Source organism: Neodiprion pinetum, chromosome 4, assembly GCF_021155775.2.
Source record: "Neodiprion pinetum isolate iyNeoPine1 chromosome 4, iyNeoPine1.2, whole genome shotgun sequence".
Taxonomy (NCBI): domain Eukaryota; kingdom Metazoa; phylum Arthropoda; class Insecta; order Hymenoptera; family Diprionidae; genus Neodiprion; species Neodiprion pinetum.
Window position 1 is genome coordinate 28,938,168 of NC_060235.2, and position 24,819 is coordinate 28,962,986.

At 38.8% G+C, this 24,819-nt stretch overlaps 4 protein-coding genes across 7 annotated transcripts in view; 3 read left to right on the forward strand and 1 right to left on the reverse strand.

Annotated features, from left to right (window-relative positions):
• Positions 1-538: 538 nt before the first annotated feature.
• On the forward strand, positions 539-3,039 carry LOC124216570 (ATP synthase subunit s, mitochondrial). 3 transcript variants are annotated; one of them, XM_046621209.2, is made up of 5 exons: positions 539-607; positions 1,406-1,494; positions 1,761-1,969; positions 2,156-2,318; positions 2,560-3,039. In XM_046621209.2, the coding sequence occupies exons 2-5, from the start codon at positions 1,409-1,411 to the stop codon at positions 2,666-2,668; spliced, it is 567 nt and encodes a 188-aa protein (XP_046477165.1). In that variant the 5' UTR covers positions 539-607; positions 1,406-1,408; the 3' UTR covers positions 2,669-3,039. The 3 variants fall into 3 exon arrangements, with proteins under 3 accessions (XP_046477165.1, XP_068991973.1, XP_046477164.1); XM_069135872.1 differs by lacking the exon at positions 539-607 and adding an exon at positions 703-724; XM_046621208.2 differs by lacking the exon at positions 539-607 and adding an exon at positions 780-1,115.
• Positions 3,040-3,711: 672 nt separating this feature from the next.
• On the forward strand, positions 3,712-8,585 carry LOC124216560 (kanadaptin). Of its 2 annotated transcripts, none has more exons than XM_046621181.2 (7): positions 3,712-3,976; positions 4,343-5,432; positions 5,698-5,999; positions 6,304-6,446; positions 6,712-6,872; positions 7,258-7,611; positions 7,797-8,585. In XM_046621181.2, the coding sequence occupies exons 2-7, from the start codon at positions 4,464-4,466 to the stop codon at positions 8,283-8,285; spliced, it is 2,418 nt and encodes an 805-aa protein (XP_046477137.1). In that variant the 5' UTR covers positions 3,712-3,976; positions 4,343-4,463; the 3' UTR covers positions 8,286-8,585. The 2 variants fall into 2 exon arrangements, with proteins under 2 accessions (XP_046477137.1, XP_046477138.1); XM_046621182.2 differs by having other exon boundaries at positions 4,446-5,432.
• Positions 8,586-9,410: 825 nt separating this feature from the next.
• Positions 9,411-11,599, forward strand: LOC124216296 (selenoprotein S). The gene is made up of 5 exons (XM_046620626.1): positions 9,411-9,655; positions 10,065-10,208; positions 10,380-10,486; positions 10,681-10,810; positions 11,023-11,599. The coding sequence occupies exons 1-5, from the start codon at positions 9,625-9,627 to the stop codon at positions 11,103-11,105; spliced, it is 495 nt and encodes a 164-aa protein (XP_046476582.1). The 5' UTR covers positions 9,411-9,624; the 3' UTR covers positions 11,106-11,599.
• A 230-nt stretch (positions 11,600-11,829) lies between these two features.
• The window catches only part of LOC124216295 (roundabout homolog 2), a 215,038-nt gene continuing 202,048 nt past the window's right edge, over positions 11,830-24,819 (reverse strand). The window contains exons 3-11 of the mRNA XM_046620625.2: positions 22,533-22,686; positions 19,726-19,856; positions 19,365-19,631; positions 19,003-19,283; positions 18,412-18,924; positions 18,047-18,277; positions 17,613-17,951; positions 15,816-17,511; positions 11,830-15,710 (exon numbers count right to left, since the gene is read on the reverse strand). Of these exons, the coding sequence (XP_046476581.1) occupies positions 15,532-15,710; positions 15,816-17,511; positions 17,613-17,951; positions 18,047-18,277; positions 18,412-18,924; positions 19,003-19,283; positions 19,365-19,631; positions 19,726-19,856; positions 22,533-22,686 (3,791 nt within the window). The 3' untranslated portion in view covers positions 11,830-15,531. The remainder of the gene's footprint in view (positions 15,711-15,815; positions 17,512-17,612; positions 17,952-18,046; positions 18,278-18,411; positions 18,925-19,002; positions 19,284-19,364; positions 19,632-19,725; positions 19,857-22,532; positions 22,687-24,819) is intronic.

The window sequence follows — 24,819 nt, forward strand, 5'->3', positions numbered from 1 at the left end:
CTCTTTGTTTTCATTGTAGACCTGAATAATGCAAAATGATCTCACTAGCGTCACTGCCTGATAAGGAATTATTTGTAAAACTTCTCTAGAACATTGTAAACGACACCGTCAGCGCTTATTTACTTCAGTCAACGCCGTTGGAAACATGGTAAATACATTTCCATCATTGATGAAGTATCTTGATACTTGTTAGATGAACAAAAAAGGATGCGCTTGATTCTAATTACGAACAGTTAGAATCATGGTGATTTGAATCTAATTTATCATAATCTTGGCATAGATATTTGAGGAATAAAAAATTGAAGAAGAAACAGATTTTTTGCAACACCTGCATGGAAAGTCCATTTTTATGTACCATTTACAAGCACCGAAAGTAGTCTTTTATACACTTGTGCGGGAAAAACTTTCGCACATTGCCGGCGGTATAAGATAAACCTTCGCACATTGCTAGCGGTATGCGAAAAAGACGGTCGCACTTTTATCCACAGTTGCGCATTTCGTAAACAGCTGCACTAGCGCCAACGACGGAATAGTTTGTCACTCTTTGCCGTGCTCGACATCGTCACTGAACAGACATCTTGCCGTGGTTTCGTGTAAATATAATCGTGTATGTCGGACTTTCCATTACAGGTGTAGAAAAAAATAGAGTTCGATACTAGTGCGCGAAGGTGGCAATGCCCGCACAAGCGTGAAGGCGCCACACTCGCCCTTCAACTCGTCTACGGTTCGTCTTCGACTCACCTCCAACTCGTCTCCGGGCTCGTGCTGCGCCTTCACGCTTGTGCGGGCATTGCCACCTTCGCGCACTAGTATCGAAAAACACTATTATTAGATTTATAAATCTCACAATTACTTGAATTTGAAATCCTCAAACAGATTTCCCGCCCATTCGGATCGATTATCGACAACGTTACGCTTCTCGAATACGCCGGGCATTGCAGTCAATTGTCAATCTTGCGTTCGTCTCAGTCTCTGAATTTCGTTCTGTCGCATACAAAAAGCTACATTCACCGGAAAATATAATTGCGATAAATAAAAATCGACATACGTAAATATTTTGCAAATAAGATATTTAGAGTTGTCAACAAAGTACGAGCACAATGGCAACACACGCGGTATGAAGCGCTTTGGTTTTTGATAAAATAAAAGACTGTCAATGTACCGGGATTTTTATCATGCTAACTGCGACAAACGATTTTTTGCGCATAATTTTATTATATATATATATATATATATATATATATGTGTATATATAATGAGTTTTCTTTTATTTCATATGTTGCATGTATTATTGTTCAACCTATATTTTAGCTTGACAAGACTACTTAATTACTGTTGGGCTTAATTTGGCACGACACATTTTATTGTTTTTTTCTGTACTGGGTGCCATATGTGTATGTTTCAGATCATGAAGAGCTTTCGTTCATCGCTGATTCCAGCACAGTCGAAATCTCATAGATCGTTTTTTTATTGGATTACAATCATGTTCAACAGGTAGAGACATCAACAACTATTACTCAAGTCTTTAATCATTTATAAATGAATATGTTATGAGGTAATGCATGGAAGTATTATACAGCATATATTTGATAGATTTCAAAGAAGACATGTTAGCAATGTAAGCGTCCATCACTAACTTTTTTTACGTATCAATCGATACATTCAATGGAATTTTCTTTTATAGCCAAATTATCGTGGTGCTGAATGTTTACCTTGAGAGAATGGCATATAGTTGAGTCTCAAGAACTGGTTATTTAAAGGGTGGATGAAAATCGAGTTAAGGAAGTTGGTCCAGACCGAGCCTGTGCGGAATGGCTATTAAGAAATGGAGCTGCAGTCAAATGGAGAGAGGATGGAAGTATTCTTTCAGACTACAATGCTCTTTCTTCGTTGGAAGAACCTCAGAAACATATTGAAGCAGTTGATGCTACCAATTCTGCTATTAGCTATCATGGATTTCCACATTTCAGTAAGTTAATCAATATTTGACGATTGCTTCAATACAGGTTTCCAAGGCTATGAGTTGGGAATTATTTTTCTTTCTGTTTCACTATGGTGAACATATTCCACTTATGCAGGAAGTAAGAGCACTTATGTTTAATTGTAATGAAATTTATCATTTGATTCGACACTATGTGATCTTATTGAAATTTAGACGGATGCAATTACATAAATGAAGTCAAGCTAGTCAACTGTGTTTACGTCGAGGATCCAGCAATTCCCCTACTTTCTATACTCAAAAATACCTTGAAGCATCTTGAGATAAGTAACTGCCTTAATATTTCCGAGAAGGCTCTATTCGATCTGAATAAACTCACGTATGTATTCACTTTACTTCAAATTATGCCGAAATTGATCTCTTGTAATCCTATTTTTTGTAGAAAACATCCCATGATTTTTTTTATTGTACCTTCATAATTGTGAATCCTATTTTCTTCACCCCAAGTATTTATCAATGCTCGTCAGTTACAAGAAAAGAAAGTATTAACCCTTATATCACATGAGTTGGATCTTATATGATCTGGAATACTGAGAATTCATTTATTTTTTCGTTTTCAGAAAGTTGAAGAAACTGAAGCTTGGAAATTTGCCGCAAGTGAAGAATAAAAGTGAAGTTATAGAAAAGCTTACCAAGTCTTTGCCAGATTGTAACATTGTCTTTACATGAGATTTGTCTGTGTAACAAAATTTACTTTACAAATGTTTATATGTAACTGTAGAATACGTAGATATAAATAAATCATCGTAATAACTACTATCCCCCAAAACAACTCAGGTGCTAAAACCTTGCGCTAAGTATGTAGATACAAACATTGGAGTGAAAACACCGACAAAAATTTACTTTGCGATTCGAGAACCACCAAAATAATAAATCACAAAGATTTATTTCGAAAAATGATGAAATAAATTCTGACAAAGATACCTTTACGTACAGAAAATATTGAAATCAATCCTTACTGTTAAGTACGCAACTTTTTAAAAATAAAAAATTACGAAAAATAATGGATTAGGGATGAAATAAAAAATTTTGGAGCTTTTGTTGTACTTTGCATTTTTTTAGAAGAATATCTAAATCGTTGGCATTGCTTTCGAAAAATAATGAGGTTTCTAACTGCAAAATATTTACGTACATGGCTGGATTATCTGACAATGAGCTACACACGTTAATAATCATCGAATGAAGGGTATCAAACAAGTTTCAAATATCTAAAGTCTTAATAAATAAGAAAGGTCGTAGAAGTTTGGTGAACTCAAATATGAAGTTTGATTATTAGATTGTGTTTATTTATCAAGCAAAGTAGATTTGCAGTCTCAGTCGCGGATACGAATTTACAAAAGTAAAGTTAAGAAAAAATTTGAAACACCTACTCATTGTTGGAAATGGTGAACGGAACTGGAATATGAAATTTCAATTGTTGATATCATTTTTCAAGTCAGGTATAAGATATTCAGTCACACCGGCGAATATGAATAACTAGAGTAAAGTGAAGAACTAGAAAACTAAAAAATAAGAGTATAAAATATCTTTGAATCACGTCTTAACAAAGTATATGTGAAAAAGCGAAAGATGAAGTAAAATCCATCCGCCGACTAACAGAATTGAAAATAGAACTGACTAGAGTAAATCAGGAAGGCTCATTATCGTTAGAAATGGTAGATCAGATTGAAGTATGAAGTTTTAGTGATCTACTCGAAGGGTGAACAGCTCTTGATGTCCGATGTACACAGTGTGTGGAGCTTTGAAATCGTTGTAGTCTCGTGAAGTCCCGTAAAATAGGCATCAGAAAATTTGACTTCGCGCGGGACCGACAATCGCCGGAAAAGCCCGAAGGATTGGATTTTAAGCTATGAAGCCTGTGAGCCCTGTGAGTCAAGTGAAGTTGTGGCACGTAAATAAACGTAATACCCAAGTAAAACAACGCTTACTTATTGTTTAACTAAAAATGCCCGATGGATTTGAGCGTTAATAGTGACGGTAAATTAAAATATTAGTTTGTGTTAGATTTATTTCACTTCTGTAGCAACAATTTTTATAATATCATTTTTATACCGGACAATATAATCACAATTCATACATAACCTAAACCTTTATATATCTAACTACTTTAGTTACATATCAGGCTTATATTCAATGAATGAATTCTCGGTTCGTCACAAAAAAAAACAAGATTCAAGTGCTGATTGAAGCAACAAACTTTCAAAACTACTCATCGTACTGAATGAAATTATATTTTGATTGTTGATTTGAGGTTATGATTTTATGTGTTTATATGTTTTCATCAAACTTCGTTTATGTTGAAAGTGAATTTCAAATATCCTGTGATAATTTTTACGGTTTTAGTACTTGTGGAATTGGATTCTGAAACCGAAACAAGATAAATTTGCACGTAAAGCCAAGTCGGCAGCAACTACATATTCAACTAAATACAATAATCTATTATCAGGTGATTTGTTTTACTGACATGGATCTAATCGAATGTGAACCGCTGAAAAATACCACGGACGTACCAATAAATGATGTCAAGATGATCGCCATCGAAGAATGTTTACCACCAACACAGAAATTAAAAGAATCTGAGACTGAGATTGCTCTAGGCATTTCCAATGAAGCAAAAATCACTGCAGTAGAAGGGTCCGTAAAAAATCACACAACAGATCCATTGCTCGACAATTTTAGGAAAATTAATAGCATGGATATTGAAGGGGTGCAAAATATCATCAATGTTGATCAGAAAATTCCAGCCGATAGTTCGGTGGAAAAAAAAAAATTGATTTTTAAAACTCCAAGTTTATTAATTGGCCCAAGGAAAGGAAAACCAGGAAAACTGTGCGACTTGGCTTCTATTTCATCTGTACTACCTGGAGTTGACAAGACATTACCAGAAGTGTCAGAGTCTATGTCTAATAATGAAGAGGAATCTGGCAATAGCATTAAAACAATTGATTTAGCTCATGATGAGTCAAAATTGAAGAAACCATCATCACCTGCTGAAATAGCAATAGAAAAGCAGCCAGTTTTACCTTACAAAGAACCAATATGGGGAGGGTTGCCCGAAAAAAAATATAAATTAGAAGTATTAAAATCTGGGGTGATTTTAGAGACTATAGACCTGACGCTGAAAAGTTTCTATGTTTTGGGAAGATTACCGATCTGTGATATCCCCTTGGCTCACCCTACCATCTCTAGATTTCACGCAATCATTCAGTACAGATTAAAAGGAGATGAAAAAAATCCAATAGGCTTGTATTTGTATGATTTGGGAAGTACACATGGCAGTTTCTGGAATGGTCATCGAATGAAGCCGAACATGTATGTCAGGATACGTAGTGGTCATATGATAAGATTCGGATGTAGCCAGAGGAAATTTATTGTCCACGGACCCACGGAAGATGAGGAAGATGAAACCGAATTAACAGTTACAGAATTAAAGGTACAGTAAATTTTTTTATCCTTAACGGATCACTACTATCAGAAGTAAAAAATTGGAGTAATGCTATTCGAGCACAGGAATAATGAATTTGATACAGACACAGCAAATAATTAATGAAACACTTTTGTGCTGGTACCTCAGTTAAGATTACAACTAGGTAGGGGTGTAGTTTGTTAGTTTATTGGTTTATCGATTCTTGAAAGATGGTAATATACTTCGATAGTTCAACTGGATGGGTTGCATGCAATTTTGTTTTGTGTAACAGGAAAATAGAAGATTAGAATTAGAGGAGCGACAAAGAAAAGAGAAGGAAGAACAACTGAGAATAGAAGAAGAGGAAAGGTTGAGAAAAGAGAAAGAAGAAAATGAAGGAATAGATTGGGGGATGGGAGAGGATGCCGATGAAGAGACTGATCTATCTGAAAATCCTTATGCAGCTACAAATAACGAAGAATTGTTCTTGGATGATCCAAAAAAAACTCTTAGAGGATGGTTTGAAAGAGAGGGATTCGAACTTCAATACCAAACAGAGGAGAAAGGCATTGGGCAATTTCTTTGCTGGGTTGAGTAAGTTTAGAACCCCCTTGACTTCCTGAATTCAGAAGCAACTGTGCCGGACAATTTTGTTTCGTGTCAATTGAGCTCATTATATAATTTGAAAAACAAAAATAATAGGAGTAGATATTGAAATTTATTCTTTAATCATGTCGCATAGCTTTGGAAAAATGAAAAAACAACTGTTGTTCAGAAAATAATTTTTATTTTCTAATCCTATTTTTTATAAAGTTTTATCAGGCTTTATACCGATTTTTTTCAATTGAATATCGCTATGTGTAAAAAAGTATTTCTATCATTCTCGAATTTATTCCAGCCTTCCAATTGATAGTATAACTGGCAAGTCTGTACGAGCAGAAGCTCTGGTTAAGGGGAAAAAAAAGGAGTCCGTTATTCAATGTGCCCTGGAAGCTTGCCGAATCTTGGATCGGCATGGGGTACTTAGACAAGCACACCATGGTAAGAAAAACATTACAATATATACATTCCAAAGGTTCAATTTCACAACTCCAAAGCCACAGTCAATTTGCCTAAACTACGTATTTGATTGACACTCTTGACATTCCTGGCAGTGAGAAAAACCGTCCATGCATCGTCCCAAAATTAGAAAAATAAACCAGAAAGAAAGCTGTTGCAGCTCGGAGATGTAGCTCAATTTGAGAAACTGATTCTATAAAAAATGTATCATATTAATATTACTAATTTCGACGTCCTTCATTTTTAGAGGCAAGAAAGAGAAAGGCTAAAAACTGGGAAGAAGAGGACTTCTACGATTCAGATGAAGATAATTTTCTAGATAGAACAGGAGCAATTGAAAAGAAACGCCTGCAGCGTATGCGAAGTGCAGGAAAACTGGAAGATACAGTCGAAACCTACAATTCTCTGGTAAAAAATGTTTTATACGGTATTCAGTATTTTTGATATTTATCGACTTCAACTTTTTTGCATGAATATCATAATTAAGCAGTTGACTGGCAAACAGAATTTCACTCGTCAATACGTCATACATCCCAATGGGCGTAATAATCTTGGCATTATGAGTTTTACGTAATCAAATTATAAATAAATACAGTAACGCTGTACATCGTGAATACTGCTGAAGTTGTTGTTACCTATTAAGTCACAAAGCCTAATATCAGAACAAACAAAAAATTCCTTACTTTATTTGTGATGTTAAGCTGTTTCTGAACTTGAATTGTTATCTAGTGATATTGGGTATACTAAATACACTCTTACGAAATACTGTTACTGACTTTTCTGCCTTTTGCAGCTCGAAAAACACAAAGCAGTGGTGAAACAGATCACGAATATTGAAAATGATCTACGAAATGCACAATGGCAGAAAGCTTTGGAACCTGAAAGTTCAGATGAAGATGCACTCGACGCATTCATGTCAAATTTAAAAACCGTTGCACTCAATAAGAGTGAAATTGTAAAAATGAAAATTGAATTGCAAACACTTAGAAAGGAGGAGAACCGATTAATAAATTTAGTAAACATTGCTAAGCCTGCTAATTTACCACCACTAAAATCCCAAACATCCTTGGAATCTACTGATCCAGAGAACGTACAAAGTGCAAAATCACTACCCATGATCGGCAGTAGGAAAAAATTTAAAGTCCTGGTAAGTTTGAGTCCTCGCCTGGTCCTTTACATTCCTGATTTAGTTCGAATTTTACTCATACATGAATTTTAAATCCTAAATCTGATGATTCGTAACTTTGTTTTGAAAATTATAATAATGAATGAACTGTTGATTATTTAATATCAAAAAAATTAAGTAATTGAAAAAACTTTTATTGCTTTCAGAAAAGCGGCATAAAATCTGTTGGAAGCTCACTAAGTATTACCCACAAAGCAAATGAGGCAGATGAAGATGATGATAAATCAGAGAACGAAAAAGAAGTTATTAATGCAAGATTAATAGAGGCTTATAAGTTGAATCTGACAGAAAGTTGTTCGCTTGGTGATGGCGAATCTACTGAAACTGGGAGTAGTATTTTAGAAAGTGATAATAGAAGGGAATCTGACGAAAATAATGAAGAACAAAACCGTATAGACTGCTCTTCTGAAGCCAAATTATTAGCAAAAGAAGATAAATTGAGAGAGGAAGTTGATGTGCAAAAGCGAAAGCGGAGAAATCAGAAAAGAATACAACAAAGGTTGGAGAAGGCGGAGAAGGACAAGCAAAAAGGTTACGAACAAGATACATACAAGGAGGATTACTCAATGTGGGTACCTCCAGAAAATCAAACTGGCGATGGAAAAACTAATCTTAATGATAAGTTTGGATATTAATCATTTGAACTCTTGTATAAAATTCAACCAGCGACTAAAACTACGTAGATAATAGCTGCGTATCATTAAATTTAACTTATTTGACAGTTAGGTAGCACTTTCCATATTACATGGAACTTGTTAATTTATGAATTTATAGACGTGTCACTACATGAGAATAATACACAATAGCTGTAAATTAGGGATAAGAGTAGCGAGTAATGCATTTACTGCGATCATATATCACATAATCATTTTGTACATATCAACGATTTTTTTTCGTTGAATAAAGGGATTCGTTATGAAACATTTTTATCTATATCACTTGACTTTAATCATTGCTGCTACTGTTGTCTATTTTATTGTATAATATGCTGCAACTGCATGTAAGTAAAATCTGATGAAGACTATAAACTATAAATACCTGAGGGAAGAATCAACAGAAGATATCCGTAGCAGCTGTAGTAAGTGGTCCCTATAAGGCAGGTTCGCATTATCACAAACGTTACACTAATAAACAACTGGGATGATGCAAAATAATCCATAAAACACCGAAGCCGATTGTGAAATGTTATGTAAATCTTTGAAATATCTCAGTATTTACAGGAACGAGTTTCAATTGCATTAGGTAAATGCCGTTTGATTGTAAGTCGGCAAATAGTAATGTGAATATTATAACTTTTAAAGAAGCACATATTAAATAAACAATGAACAATAATTCAAATTCAAGTACTCGTTTTATTTTTTAGACCGGACTATTGGGATATACCGAACGATATCACTCGATGCACTCACTTCACAAGGTTTATTTAATTGAAGGTTTAACATATAGGTGTGATAGAAAACTAATTCAAAGTTCCCCGCAATAGAATTGCAAGCATTTCAACCAGCATAATAGAGCGAGAACTCAGCGAATCAGAGCCTTCGCGACGATCGCTCTCCGGTGTCGCTGCTACACTGAACTCTATTGCTAGATTTCCACGGGCAGCATTTTGCTACCGCGGCGCCACCAAGCGGCATGCTGCAACAATTGCCCGTGCTGTTCCGTGTGGTCAGTTTTTCGCTACCGCAGCATTTTGCTGCTCGTGAAAATCTAGCCTATGGTCACTGCGCCTTGCTGATTGCTACGGCTGCGTTCAAAACTCTCCCATTCTTCGATAAAAATTACAGTAAAAGCCATAGCAGCACAGCGACCATTTACGATGAAAATGCAGTATGATATTAGCAAGCATGGCGATGTGCCAAGTTGTTGAATGTCATCATAAACGAAACTGACGCTGGTATAACGTGACTTACGTGACGGCTGTCAAAGACTCTTCAATAGCGACTGGATCCGCGAGAATACGCGAAACCTTCCAAAATGTACAACGCATATTCGTTTGTGGAAAGTGGTGCGTATTGAATAGCAGTACAGTTCTTATTACCATTTTCACAGTTAGGGCTTGATGCTAGGTTAGGTTTGCTGACGTATTTTTACTTGTGTTTCTATAACACTTTCATCCATAGAATCTGTAAATAAGTGCATAAACTCAAGTAAACAAAGTACGGTAATTTTTCTCTAGGGCTTTTCTTCATTGGACGTTTGTTTGTTGTTAATCTTGACTTCATTCCTGTCTTCATAACTATATGTGTACTCATTTTTATGATACTATGAAATCGTAAGTCATGACGAAATATCGTACTGGAGGCATGTACCGAAGATAGGCAAACATAGCTTACAGTAATTTGAATTGAAACTACCTTGTTCTACGACTTTCATTGGCTATTAATTTCTATAATTTGATCTTTTCTTTTCATTAGCGTGGGAGGCGACCATTCCATTTGGGTGGTATGCAGTTGCATCTATAGTTGTTTTACTCTACCTTCATCCATATATCAAGAAAACGTATAATAGTTGGAGGCAAAAAAGAGACGAATTCGAATATTCAGCAAAATACCATAAAGGTAAGTAAAAATTTAAGTCATGCAATGATTTTTAGCTAAATTATTAGTAACTGGTCTATAGCCGTTCCGTTGCATCTTTCATTTCTTAGCCTTTGAGTTTATTTTCTGTAATTTCGAACCCATATGTTGTAATTGTGAATTTAATGAGTACCAGTTTTCTCTTCTCCCTAGACTCTGATATGTTACAACAGAGACAAGCTGCAATAGAAGCTGCACGATTGAGAATGCAGGCTCAATATATGCAAGATGCTGAAAAAGCAAGACAGCGAGAACAAGAGGTAGTTTGTTAAAACTTCTATGGATAAATGTAGACCATGTAAAAGTGTTGTTTCATTTCTATCTTCTCAGTTTATCTTGTTTGGTATTAAAAGTGAATTGTAGAAGTAAAAACTCTTAATTCCTTGTCTAGTAGCTACATTTTCATATCCAGTGTTACGCAATTAGTTATAATTAAATTATTGGACGTTTACAGCGTATTGAAAAGAAGCGACAAGCATTGAAGGAGCTTACAGAAGGAACAGATGTCGGTAAAAAATTGGGATATGCAGATGGCAATGATTCTGCATCAGGCTCAAAGTCCAGTTCAAAGTCACTCAAATCAGGTAAATATGTAGATTCTAACTCGAAACGGTTATCCCAGATGTTAATATACATGAGTATTGAGCTTGTAATTTCTCTTCCAGACAGAAGTATACAATTAATTCAGAGTTAATATGTATGATGATCCATGATTACGAAGCATAGATATTTTTGCAACTCAACAATAATATTTTCGTGTAATTATAGGCATCTAAATATTTGTTATTTTTCATAGAATACAATCCTCTGATGGGTGAAACCAGTCGCGGTTATCGCGCACCAAAAAGAAGTTGCTGTGGAAAAGGTGGCTGTGGTTAATTTTCACACTTTTAGACATCAATCATTTATACAAACTCAATTAATAACCTAAGACTTGGATGATCTATCACGCAATCGATTCTAATTATATCAATCTAAAAGTAATATTACCTAATTGATTTGTCACTGTATGGTGGTTATTTAATAAATCCTTAAATTCAAAACCGTATTATCAAGCATAATAAATTACAGGTAACTTGCTCTTTCTTGTTCTTTTTTTTTTGATACGAGATGAGTTTAAGTGGTTGGGCGACTCTTCTGATAATTTATGTAAAATGTTTTGTTATTTCTTCGATTGATCTTCAGATTTTTATGAATTAGTATTAAACGAAATCACAGAAATACTCCATATTTACTTGATTTGTATTCTCGTATTTCACTACAGTTTCAGAATCTAACATATTAACTCGAGATAGAATACACTCTATTTTTTAATTTCATCAAATTACTGTACAAATGAAACATAAGTGCAATAAAGAGGTGTAAAAAATCTTCACACATGGTTATTTTTCTTCATTACCTGTATATAATCTGCTATTTTCAACGTAGGTAATTTTTTTATGGTTTCGTTGCATTTTTGGCTGTCGAAATTTTGGAGAACTGTGCTGTTTTTCCAATAATAGTCAAAGTTTTAACGAAACTGATTGCTTGTGTTATATTGGTTTCATACATGGTAATTTTGTAGATGTACAATTATTAATAGACTCATATAATTAAATTTATATCACATACCTGTGGTAATTTACGCCCGGTACAAAAGAATGTAGAAGTCGATGTCGGTTTCTTGAGCTTCGATTTAACGCGATGAACGTTTACTACGATTTTTTTCTAACATTACTTTTATTAATCATTATCGGTATAATATGCAGTGATATATATACGTAGTACTTGACAATAGCGATTGTTATAAATTATCTACAATTTTGTATGTGTATTTGGGTGTGTAGTGTATGTATGTATGCTTGTTGTGTGTGTATTTTCATGGTTAGATGTTTTTTAGCCGTCGTAACTATAAAAGTTTGTTACCGTCAATCATCAACGAATAATTGATCACCGTTTTAATAATAAATAAATTATTATCTATATGAAACATCCACATTATTATCCTTTCGTTATATATACAGGGTGTAAGACAATAAAATAAAGGTAAGATTAAAAAAAGAAAATGAATTGTTTCAATTAAAAATAAAACACTTGTCAGCCTTTGATTACACTTACGAGCTAATCCCGCAAAGTAATTAAAATAGCCCTTAAACAATTAATCATAAATTTCAGCAATCCGTACTAAATTTTCTCTCAACTTCTTATAATGATATGGATTATTTTTATGTGCCCCTAGCTTGCGAGTTGCCAGGCATAATTTATAATCATAGTTTTATAATAGTTCCATGAATTTTGAACATTCTACAGCTGTATGGAGTGCATTCGTATCAAAAATTATATTTTTATTAAATTTAATTTAAAAATAACGGTGGGTGTAGTGAAATAAAGATAATTGAATATATACTAATGTTTGTCTCATGAAACAATTTGCGCAAAATTCACAGGACTTATATTTGATGGCAAAATTTGGCTGAATAAATCTACAAATACAGATTATATTACTTAAGTTTTTTAACGTTAGGATGGTGGGCCCTGTAAGACCCACCAGTTGTGTGCGAGCTATGTTTTATCGCAAGGCTTGTTTTGACAGAACTTTTACTCTATCGAGTTTAACCGTATTTATTTAACAAAACAATAAAACCATCGCTTCAACTTTTCAAAGACAGCAAATTATAAAAATAATACGTTATTCTCCCTTATCTGCATTGAGGCGATGGTTTCTTATTTTGCGCCACAGCCACAATGTCGTTGAAGTAATTTCAAAGATTACCTCAAAAAATTTGTGGCCATGCAACCCCTTATACAAATTTACAAAGGCCGTGGATAGTTATTTAAATTTGATAACATCATGGTAGGGGCTATTCTCTTAAAGTATATTTCCTAGCTATTTCTCTTGATTGAAACACTATAATTTCGCAATCTCTGTACGGTGTTGACGTTCTCTAGCGTGAAACCTAAACTAAACGCTTCAAGAGCATTTCTAAATGTATTTTTTTTTTCTCTGATTGGATGGATTTTTACGAACGTGCACTCATTACATTTACGATTTACAAGTTACTGTACCGATACTAGATACTTACTACGTCTATTCTTCACTTCTATTCTGAAATAGATGACAGTTTTTAAAATACTTGACGTGACAGCGGAAATGAACCTTTTCTTTCTAATTTTTATTTAAATTCAAATTTATAATGTTTTTTACGAGTCATTAATTGTGTGCACTGACTCCCGGAAAGTTTGACGACCCCCGTCAACAGTTGACCTTCTATCGTTAATAAGTAAAAAATTCCAATCAATTAAAATTGCAGTATTACTGTAGGAGCACAATAAAAAATTCGGCAGTGATTATAATCTCTATCAAAGTAAAAAAATTTTAAACCTTGAATTTCTTTGATCTCTTAAGCTTTTCGTTCAATAAAGAGACCATAGTGTCTATCGGGCAGTTGATTACTTTTAACTAGTACAGTAATTGATTAGTTATGTTGAGTTTGAGCGATTACATGGCTTCAAAGTTATCTATCGCTTACCTAGTGTTCTTTTCATTAATCACTAATTATTCTTTCTTCATATGAAACCACACTGGATGTAACAGCAGAATACATCTTATACATTAGTTAAACTATATGTTTATATTCACAAAAAATTTACCAGCAAAAAACACATGGTTTTTTCGTTTAATGTCTATGTGTTTTTTAATGATATATATGTGTATTATGGTCCATTTACCACAAGGTGCAGCCACATATGTATTTGTATTTAGAAAACTGTTAAAATATGAATGTATCATGTGGTAAAATGTACCATTTAACATCGTACTCACATTCTCACTTATCTGTCAGGACACGCTTATACACATTACTGATTACATAATACACCTCATATCCCTTAACAACTACGGCGCATATATTAATAATAATAATAATAATAATCATTAATGTGTTAATTATATACTAATGACTAAACTTGTTAATCAACTTTGTACAATGTATACAAAAACCATCTGATATGATTATACACTTACATCGTCATTGTTACCGTAATATTTTATAATATATTATATTATAAGTATATTCGTTTTGGAAGAGATACACGTTGATTACTTCATTTTAGTAAAATTATTTTTTAATTTCCTTACGAGTTAGGAACGTTATATCGAAAATAATATGCATTATTTTTCGTGGCAGTTGAGAATGTACACGTTTTTGAAAATAAATGCCACCTTCTCGTTACACATATCAAAGTTTTATCCATTATTACAGTAGCTGTTCAGTTACATGAAATAATAAGGAGGCTATAGTACAATAGCTTGTATAAAAACTGCTTTGGAATTATAAATCACCTTGAAACTTGTCAAGGTACCTAAATTCCAGCAATCATAATCGTGTTGGGTGTAAAATTAAAAATATTGGATGGGAAAAAACGTCATATTTATAAAATAAAAGCTTTCAACAATACGCACGTCCTCTGTTGGAACGATATTTTCAAGTTTTATTCATGTATTGCTTAGATATTGGCATTACTCCTTTTTCTCTCGTACTTGTACCACATTCTCAACAATGGTACTTAAGTAAGTTATGCGGAAATCTATGTTTACCACGGAACATAAATTGTGGATTTCTTTCAGATCTTGATCAGTCTATGAAAATTTCTCACAACGAAGAGATTTACATGTTCTCGCGTTTCAATTATTTCGAATAATTTTTAAAGCACTCGAAGAGTTGGGCTTCATTATTGTGTGTATGTCTTCTTACTACTACGAGCGTATCTTAAATTAAACCTAAAAAGTAAATCGCCCGCTAAAGGTAATATTAGTACTTAACATTCTACTCGGAAAATAATTATAGATTAACGTAACAAATGTAATTGCTTTGAAATGTTTGAGATATTTTCCAATGGACAATCCCATTGTGAAATACTAAAATTAAGTCGAGGCTATTTATTATTGTTCATTTTATTCATCATAACTCAACGCTCGTTTGCCTAAGCCTTCGCAATTCTATTAGCAAGAAGAATATTAGAAGGCTTGGTTCCTCAAACGTAGAAAGGTAGAATGGAGAAAATATTTCTTAACAGTCACTTTTAAATCATGGAATCATTCGGATACAGAGACTGTTTCTACGCGAGGTATTCAACTATTGGCAATCGGCGAAATTCGTCTAATGAATTTCGCTAATTGCTCACGAGTTACTACAGTAACTGCTGAATGGTAAAAGTCCTTATCTAATTTCAAGTTGCGTTATTACGCCCAATGGTTCCGCCGATAATCGTTGTGACCTTGCAACAACCACACATTTTCAGCTCAAACTCCGGTAGTTGATTTCGTTTAGCTTTCGCGGTGATCGCTCAGTCGGTTGGACTCTGATGAACCAATGGGATTATTCGCCCCCAAGAAAACGCTGTTCAGTTTGTTGTATCTCTGGCTACCCGAGCTGCTCATCGTATTGGAGGCCGACGAGTTGTGCTGGGGGTAACCACTCGCTCTTGGAAAGCCAGGAACTTTGTCTGGAAAAATTAATAAAACAGTCGATTAAATTTTCAGTGCCAGGAATGATAAACGGATCTCTAATCCGAGATTATATATGATGATATATACTCCGTTGAACTTACCTTTGCTACGGTTGTGCCTGTGATGTTCCTGGGGGTTGGAGGACCCGCATTGTCTCTGAGGAATGCAGGAATAATTGCTGTCGCTGCTGTAAGTCGGCGACGGTGGTCTGTTGGTCCGTCTCCTTGGGCTCCTGTTGCTCCTGTTCCTGGACCCACCCCTGTTGTGGGCGCACCCAGGAGCAAACTGGTTGTTGTATTCCATGGTGTCGGCGTACAGACAGCTGGACTCCGAGCAGGAACAGCACATGTCAGAGTGCGTGTTTGAGTCGCACGATTTTCTGTCCCACTCGTCGTTATCCGGCTGATAAAGATTGTCATTTCTAAACATCTCCTCGTTGTGTCGATAAACTTCGTCGTTCAACGTCGTATGATCCAGATGTGAGTTCGGATGATTCGCACGGTTGAAGCTGTCGTGGGTTCTGTAATCTTCGGGGTGTCCATTCTGGTGACCGTATATTACCGAGCCGCTCTCATATTCGTTCTCTTGATTTTTGTAATCGTAGTGGTTGAAGCCTTGCGGGAAAGACGGGACGGGTGGGGGGTTCGTTTGTGGAGGTAAAGTGGTGTACCTTCCCTGCGGAAGGTTTCCGTGGTTCGCCCCCTCGATTGGTCCATGACCGTTCCACGGCGTAGGAGATGGGGAGTAACTGTTGCCCACTCTCACAGGCGGAGTTGGCGGACTCTGTGAATTCGCCGACGTCGAACCGTCCAAGTCATTCGGGACGATTCGTTTAGCCAAATGCGGACTAAAAGCACCCGCAGGCGTCTGTATCCTCGTTGAAAGAGAGGTTCCTGGGGGTGGAGGGTGCTCTGGAGGAGGCGGCAACATGTCGCACCAGTTCGGCATACCCGGCTGAGTATCGTTCAGGGGGATCCGGTACTGCGGTCTTCTCTGAATTTCCATATTCTCGTCGGTGTATACACTGCTGGCATTGTCGCTGCTTGGCGACATGGTTGACTTGTTGTGATCCTGGTTAGAATCCAAGCTCGAATAGTCTGGCTTGACGCAGGAGTCGCTAGAGTTCGATTTCTGTCCGCTATTCTCCATGGAGTCAGGACTCCGACTACCGACGCAAAGCGTTGTTGTTGCGTATGGTTCTGGCGGAGCTTGAAGCTGTTTCCTTGCGTTGTAAAACGTCGTCAGATTCACTTCAGCGTACTCCGAACCGGGAATCGCCACGACACCAGGCGCCAACATTTGCTGATTATTCAATAATTTCGTCTCGCAGTCCTTGTCGTTCGCACTTTGGAGTGTGCTAGTTGGTTTCCACCCGCGATCCAGCCATAAAGTATCTTTGTTCAACTGGCATATGTCGTTGGCTGTACCCACGGGCACGTTCAAGTGTCCGAGCTGCTTGCTCATGGCCTGTCTTCTCCTCACGTATAACGCACCCAGGAGAACAGCGAATACCGCGAACACCATCACGATCATCAGGATGAGGAACCACGTTTCCCTCACCACAGATATCCCCCCATGACTTGGATCGGTTCTCGGGGGTAATTGAGTCAGTTGTCCGGGATCCATATTAAGAAGAGTTGGTCCGGAAAAGGGACCCATGCCAGCACGCGTCAGTCCAGCAACTCGTGCCGTGTAAAGACCCCCAGTTGTCAAACTGTTTATGATTACAGACGTGGTTGAAGCATTCAACGACATCTGACCAAGAATCTTGTTGCTGCTATTGCTCTTGATTTGTATCTGTAAACCGAATGCACATGTGGTTGGAACGATGACTGCTGAAGAAAGTATTCGAAGGCTAATGGCACCGAAGAGACATGGTAAAAATAAACATTTCTTACCTTGTATCCGACAAGCTGCCCGTTTTGTTCCGGTTTTGGGGGTGGCGACCATCTAACGAACGCTGACGTCATGTTGATCATCCCGACATGAACATTTTCCGGGGCTCCAGTCGGGGCGTCTTCCAACGTCGTTGCAAGCTTAACATTGCTAGGTCTTCCTTCGATAGTTTTGTAAAATGGCACCAAGAAGAATTCGTATTGCGTGTACTTTTTCAGATTTACTAGCACGTAACTGGTAGCACCAGCATTTAGGACAGTGACCATCTGATATTCGGGTTTATTAGACACCTCACGATAACGTATATAGAGGCCTTCCACCAAATCTGCAGCACCAAGAATCTAAAAGAAACGGGAGTGTGATATATCGCCATGCAAGAAGAAAAATCACAGTTTCGTTGCCATTAATGATTGGACAAAATTGTTAGTATACTCACATCCCACATGATTTTTACTGCAGTGCTAGTTAGAGGCTGGACTTCTCTTAAGTGCAGAATTTCGCTGTTCAAGCGGTCCCTTGCTCGTATCAATACGATTGGAGGGACGGAATTTTGATTGATGCTGGTTGTATGAGCGCTGTCTGAAAGTGGCCCGGGCAATGAGAGACCATGGCTGTTTTCGGCACGAACCAAGAAGACGTAGCTGGTATCCGGTTTCAGGTCAGTTACCTGTGACGAAATTGTTAGTTTGTGATTTATGGTAGTCATGTATCAGTTTAACGATAGATTAGCTCCAACTAGTCATCAAGCGATGTTACGGCTGTGTCGGAGGTGGGTTTAAAAGCGAGTCGTAAAGAACTTACGGTGTACGTGTCATCAGTGATTCCCGTAGCGGCAACAACCCATCCAGTGTTCAAATTGCTGCTAAAATACTCGATGTTGTATCCGATGATCGGGCTCTGACCCTCGTGTCCAGGACTCCATGTAAGGGTAACAGAGTTGCTCGTTGTGTTAACAATTCTTGGTTTGCTTGGGTTTTGGGGCAATGCCGACATGTCGGGTGTCCGATGCAGAGACGTGGACGTGCTGACGCTCAGCGTTGCTGACCACGACGTGTTTCCCGATTCCGAGGAGGCGATGCAGGTGAAAAGACCGGCGTCGCTCGGTTGCAGGTCGTTGATGAACAGAGTGCCGTTGCTGGCCATTGTTATCCGACTTCCAAGGTTCACTAAAACTCCATCTTTGTGCCAATGAATCCGAGGCGTTGGAGTGCCGACAACCCGGCATGGCAATGAGGCGGTACTTTGAAGCTGCAGAGTTTGGTTCGCTGGTCCCAATTCTATTATTGGCGGGGGCGTTTCTTCTGCGGATGTAACCTGTTCACGGATGCAACGCGTTAGAAGCATGAAGCACACGTTGGAGATTCCGAACGTCGGGAAAAACGGAATACAAACCTCAAGGAAGACAGTAGCAGTACTGGCTCCGGCTTGACTTATCGCACTACAAACGTAGTGACCTTCGTCCTTGCGAACGGCCTTCTTTATGTTCAGACTTCCGTCCTCCGTTACCGTGTAACGTCCTTGATAAACGTTGCCGGGAAACATCAACTCTTGCGACCCTTCTCGGGTCCAAAATATCGAGGGTTTTGGTGCCCCACGAGCGGCACAGGCGAAGGAAACGTCCGAACCTGTGCTCACCGCTTCATCTTTTGGAAAGTGCGCGAAGACTGGGCGAGCTGAGGTGATAGTAAAATTTGCATTGAGAAGAAAATGCGTTTCCTGGAAACACTGTCAATCGTATGATTATGTAAACTCACAGTGAACGGTCAGAGTGGCATTAGCACTGATGGCGCCAACGCTGTTCTCAGCATCGCAGATGTAAGTTCCTTGGTCTTCGGTGGTAACGCGTTCTATTCGAAGACTCTTGTCGTCCAAAATGTTAGCCCTGCCGATTGGCATCTTGCCGTCGGTCCGACGCCAGAGAATTTCGGGAGGTGGATCTCCGCCAACATGGCATGCGAATTCCGCGGTTTGATCAGTCAGAATTGTTTGGTTGGTGGGCATGGCTAGGAAGTATGGTTTTACTGAAAGGAAAGAATTTCATTGTTCAAAATTAATTCCCTGGAGCCTTACATCAATGGAAAGGCACCCTGCCTTGATCGCTGAACGTCTGCTTACCGTGGACAGTGAGGGTAGCAACGGCGGAAACCCGAAAACCGACCATATTCTGCGCGACGCATTGGTATTTCCCTTGGTCTGTCTGTCTGACGTCGGATATCATAAGATTGCCGCCGTCGACGAGACTGACTCTGAAACGAGAGAAAAGGAGTCCATTGGTATACATATATGGTATATGTATAAATATATATATATATATATATATATATATATATATATATATACACAAAAGGCATACCATGAAGTCTATTGAGAAAATTTCGAGGTGTGAAAAACCTTTCGACTCGAACGTACAACGAAAGAGCGTATCATGAATACGGAAATATCCAAAACGGACGTATTTAAAACTGCTTTGATAAGACCAAGCTATACCGCTCCTGTCGGTCAGCTCTTTTGGGACTATGGGAAAATAAATTAGATACTGTGCACCGTGACAGAGATAATGTTTCAGAGGATGGCCAAGCGGTAGAACCAGCCCATTCTGAAACGACGTATCTCGACTGCATATCCTAGGATTTCTCACATACGTAGGCATGTGTGGTATACAGTAGACGTTGGAATGCCAGAGTATCAGGCCCCGTAGAGTGTACAGTGTATGCGCAGTCTACACGAACCGTGGCGACGGTCGGACCGACAATGGCGTAGAATTAATAGGTTCCTGATTGTGTCCTCTAATTTATAGTATCAATTAATTCCAGTGGCGGTGTGCGAATCCCCCGAGTCGAGAGCCCACGCCAATGGAAGCGGATTTAATTTCTATTAGTGAGTCTAATTTATTACCCATTCAACCTCCGGGCGAAGGGGCGATCTATCAAAACAAAGGAAGAAACCGGTAAGAAAAGGGACTGGCGAGGAGGTAAAAAAGGGAAGTAAGGGAACCGTAACGAAAAGACGTGGAGTCAGATTAAACTTTAATTGCGTTGATCCATTGAGATTCGTGAGAGGAGATTTTGTCGCGAACAACGAAAGCCCACTGAGTTCCGTCCTTCAGGACCAGGAGGATCGTTAACGGAAGAAAAACGATAGACGGCCGAGGGGATGAGGACTGTGCTGCGAATCTTTCTAGCAACTTTAAACCGTTCTTCTTTTCCTTCCTTTTTTTCTCATACCTTATCTTCGATTGCCCAAGGGAGACTTCCCCGTGGATTTGAAACGGGACCTCTGCTGCTGCACTCCCTTATACCACTTTGGAATGCTTTCAAGATTAATACGTATCGCATTGAAATGAAAGATGTATTTCGGTTAATGGAAGTGCGGAACTCAGCGCCAACCGTGAGATTAAGCGTGGCAAGGAATCAAGTTGAATGATGGATAAGGGTGTGATCGTTGCACTGCGAGGAACTTATTCTCCAAATCGTTGAACAGAATTCTAGCACAACGGCTTTTATAACATCGATCGAATCAACTTTCTGAGACTTCGTCTTCACAAAGCACTCCGAGCACTTACAATCAGTTTCAATTCTCATTGAACACCCACCTCTACACAGCACCGAGTAGTTTACTCAATTCCTGCTGCAGCGTTTCCTGCATCGGAGCACAAATTATGCAACGATACTGCAGACGTACCTGTACCTCGACGCAAATCGCTGAATAATGCAAAACCTACCTCTACTTTTTCTCCCCCATCACCAAAAGACTCGGGAAAACACGGCGTCGAACACAAAGCTAGCTACACCGCGCCCTGCCGATGTCTCTTGAAAAACTGAGACTTGAGCGAAACGCGAAAATAACAGGCATGGAGTATCGACTTTTCTGCCGACCAGCTCACCGAGTGATGGATATATGCGACTTGGAACACAATTGTGAAGAACCAGCTATCCCAAATGCAGCGTTGGTTTGACGACTTGGACGTCATCCTGGTTCCACCTTGCTTAGCTATTTTCCCGGGGAGCGATGCAGCATGCAGGGAACGACGGGTTTTGTATTAATTCTCGGATTCTCGCCAGGAGGGAATCTAAGTAATGACCGTGTCTCTCCTTTACTGAACGTGGACAAAGATAACGCGCTAAGAATAATGGGACGACATCCTTTAGCGCTATTCTCATGCAAATACATGCCAGATTACGACCACGTTTCTGTCTTTGGATTATTCTCATTGGTCGCGGTTCTCTAAATCTTCGTTTCTATTGGACAAGAACCGACGGTTTTATACCTGTGTCTGTCTAGGCAGGCGGAGCTGAACCATGCAAGTCTGGATTTCTTTTGCTCGTTTTAAAAAAAGAAGCAAAATTAATCATCTGAAATTATTCAGCTGCTGTATTTAGAATCTAGTCAATTATTTTGTACTTTCTTATTTTTCTTCGCGCATTGTGCTCACCCAACGCCTACAATCACTTTTTTTTCTTCTCTTGTCTGCCTTTGCAGGATTATTTCCAAGAGTAGTAATTCGTAGATTTCGTTATCTCTCCACAAAAAAGAAGCTACAAGGTCTATGGTTACCGAAATTTTAGCCGACCACTCTCGCAATCGGGATCGCGAGATGATCGTGAAGTTTTCTGTGCTCCAAGAGCCAGTGGAGTTTCTGGTAACACGGACTCTGGGCGTCTGATTTGTGTCCGCGCGGGTGTTATATCGCTTTCACACAACTGGTCGGATAAGATCTCGTGTTGCTCACTGGCTCTGGCAAAGAAAGCAACGCGAGAAAATTTCTCTCAAATTCAACTTCCCGAGCTTCGCCACAATATGTTTAGCACGCGTGTAGTTACACGGCGTAACATTTGTCCGTGACATTCGGCTTCGAGTTTCGTCTTAATTTTCAACCGCAAGCAATTACGAGGCGAGAGATCTCAGTCCGTCTTTCAACTCACCGTTTCGAAGCCTCCAAATCGACGACGTTTCCGTTCTTCTTCCACTGGAGCGAAGGTTCCGGATTTCCTCGTGGCGGACCGCATTCCAAAAGCGCTGTTTCCCCGGCAGCGACTCGGGTGTTTTGTGGTTCGGCTCGAAACTCGTCTCGTAACACTGAAACAAAGCAGGAAAAGAAAAATTAGCGACTGAGTGAGGATCAGTTGGGAAACGCGTATTTTTGGGGCAATCGAACAACGCTTTCTCTCGAGCTGTTTTCTACCAACGGGGTAGAATAACCCCGAAGGTTTGTTCTCCGATCGGAGAGAAAAGCAAGGAGGAATGTACAGGAGCTTGCAACTACTCTCTTGATTCAGAGCGCAAATCGATGGCAACACCATTTCTCAGAGTCCTTGACCGATTCCATTGAGAAGTAAATAAGGGAGCGGGGGTTGAGAGTCAACCTTTAGCCACCCCGTTCGCCTTTCCAGTCCTGCACTTGTCGGGCGCGACGTCGAATTCGCCGGTGCCGAGGAGGCAGCCAGGGGTGGAGGAGAGGTGATGCCGTTCTCGTTTATCGCCATTTCTGTCACCCCGACGTATACTATTACCATTTATCACCGGGTGGACTTGGACCATTTAGGAAATGTTCCAACGTGCGAGACGCTGCGGCAAGAGATGTGGCGAGAGGCGAGGAGAGCGGATTTGGTGGTGCGCCGAAGGGGTGGTAAGGGGGAGCGAAGAAGAGTTTGGTGGAAGTCCCTTAAGGGTCTTTCCGTCCTAGGTATTCTGCTCAAGGCGCGTGGATGCATTGTGCCATCGGCCCCTTTAATCTGGCTGCGCGGTGCATTGAAGGGTTGGTCCTGGACCCGGGTCTTCGGATGCCGGATGAGATGAGATCGAAGAAAGCCTCTGGGGGACTTCTGACTTTCGGGGTTCCTTAAATCAATGTCTTCCTTGCTGGCAGTGGGCGTGTCTGAGCCGTAGACAGATGTAGAGTGAATTCGGAGCCGAATACGGGAAGGCTGCAGCGTGTCTTTTGGGACAATGTAACCTTTCATTTGGAAATTGGACGAAAACTGTTTCACTTTCACTATTTTAGCGGAAGGTATCTTTTTAGTTTCCCGTTTCGCTGCTGTCAGAGAAAAAAGGAAGTTATTGCAATCGCCCCGAAAATGAAAAGTTGTTTTCACTATATCTCGACGTATCAAGGTCTAGGCTTTTTCTCAATGGCGTAAAATTGAATAGCGTTAAAAGCGCATGAGACATTTCGTCAGTGTTGTGCGAAGGCGATACAGAATTTTTCAAGTCCTCTTATCAATATCACTGTGAAATTCCATAATGAGGCGTCAAACTTTATATACATATACATATATGTATATATGAATGGTGCAACCCGCAACCGCACCGCGTGCGCATGATTATTGGATAAATATTTATAATATAACTGTCAGTATATCTGGTATATAAATGTATCAGTGCGAATGAAGGCTCTCATTATTCTAGTACTCAGTGCTTATAAAATAATGATCTTCGTTAATTAATTGTAAACGGTGGGACAGTTATGAGGTAAACTCTTGAAATTGAGATATTTCTCGGAAGCCTTTTGCAAAGAGGAAGGAGTAAGATTAATTCTGATCCTTTGACTCTCCGTTCGTTGAATCTTGAGCGGTTTTACGAATCTCGCTAATTGAGACGTTACGTTTTAACGAGAGTGAATATTACATTTGTTGATTCAAACGGAGGGGAAATTAGGATGACGTTACATAGCAGCTGAAATACCAAACGTTATAATAATTTCTTTTGATCGTTGCAGACTCGAAAGTATTTGCTTGCCACTGGGTACAAGTAGTCAGCTGAATAAAGTACATGCAACGTAAATTTAGATGAACGTAAATCAACGTGTTACTAAACAATTTGCACGTTAATTATTTACTGTGTGGTCTGAAGCAAAATACGTATTTTGGAACCAAGTGCAATATTTTCGAATCTTTTCATTTTTCAACCTTGATTCTAAGATTGACGACGATTTTTGCCACATTTACGAGCACGAACGACTCGGTGAAAGACGACACGGTGAAACAATAATTAACGTGCACGGGAATCGTTGTACCGCCGGAATCATTATTCAGGGTGGTAACAGGCCTTTATACACCACCGTGGCGCAGTAACTTGCGGGTTATTTACTGTATCGTTAAAGCGTGTTCAAGCGCGCGCTGCAGCATCTCATAACGACTCGCGCTAAGGGTCAACACTTAAATACTTAAGCCGGTATCACGTAATTGTAAATCGCATAACAGCGGGGGGCCT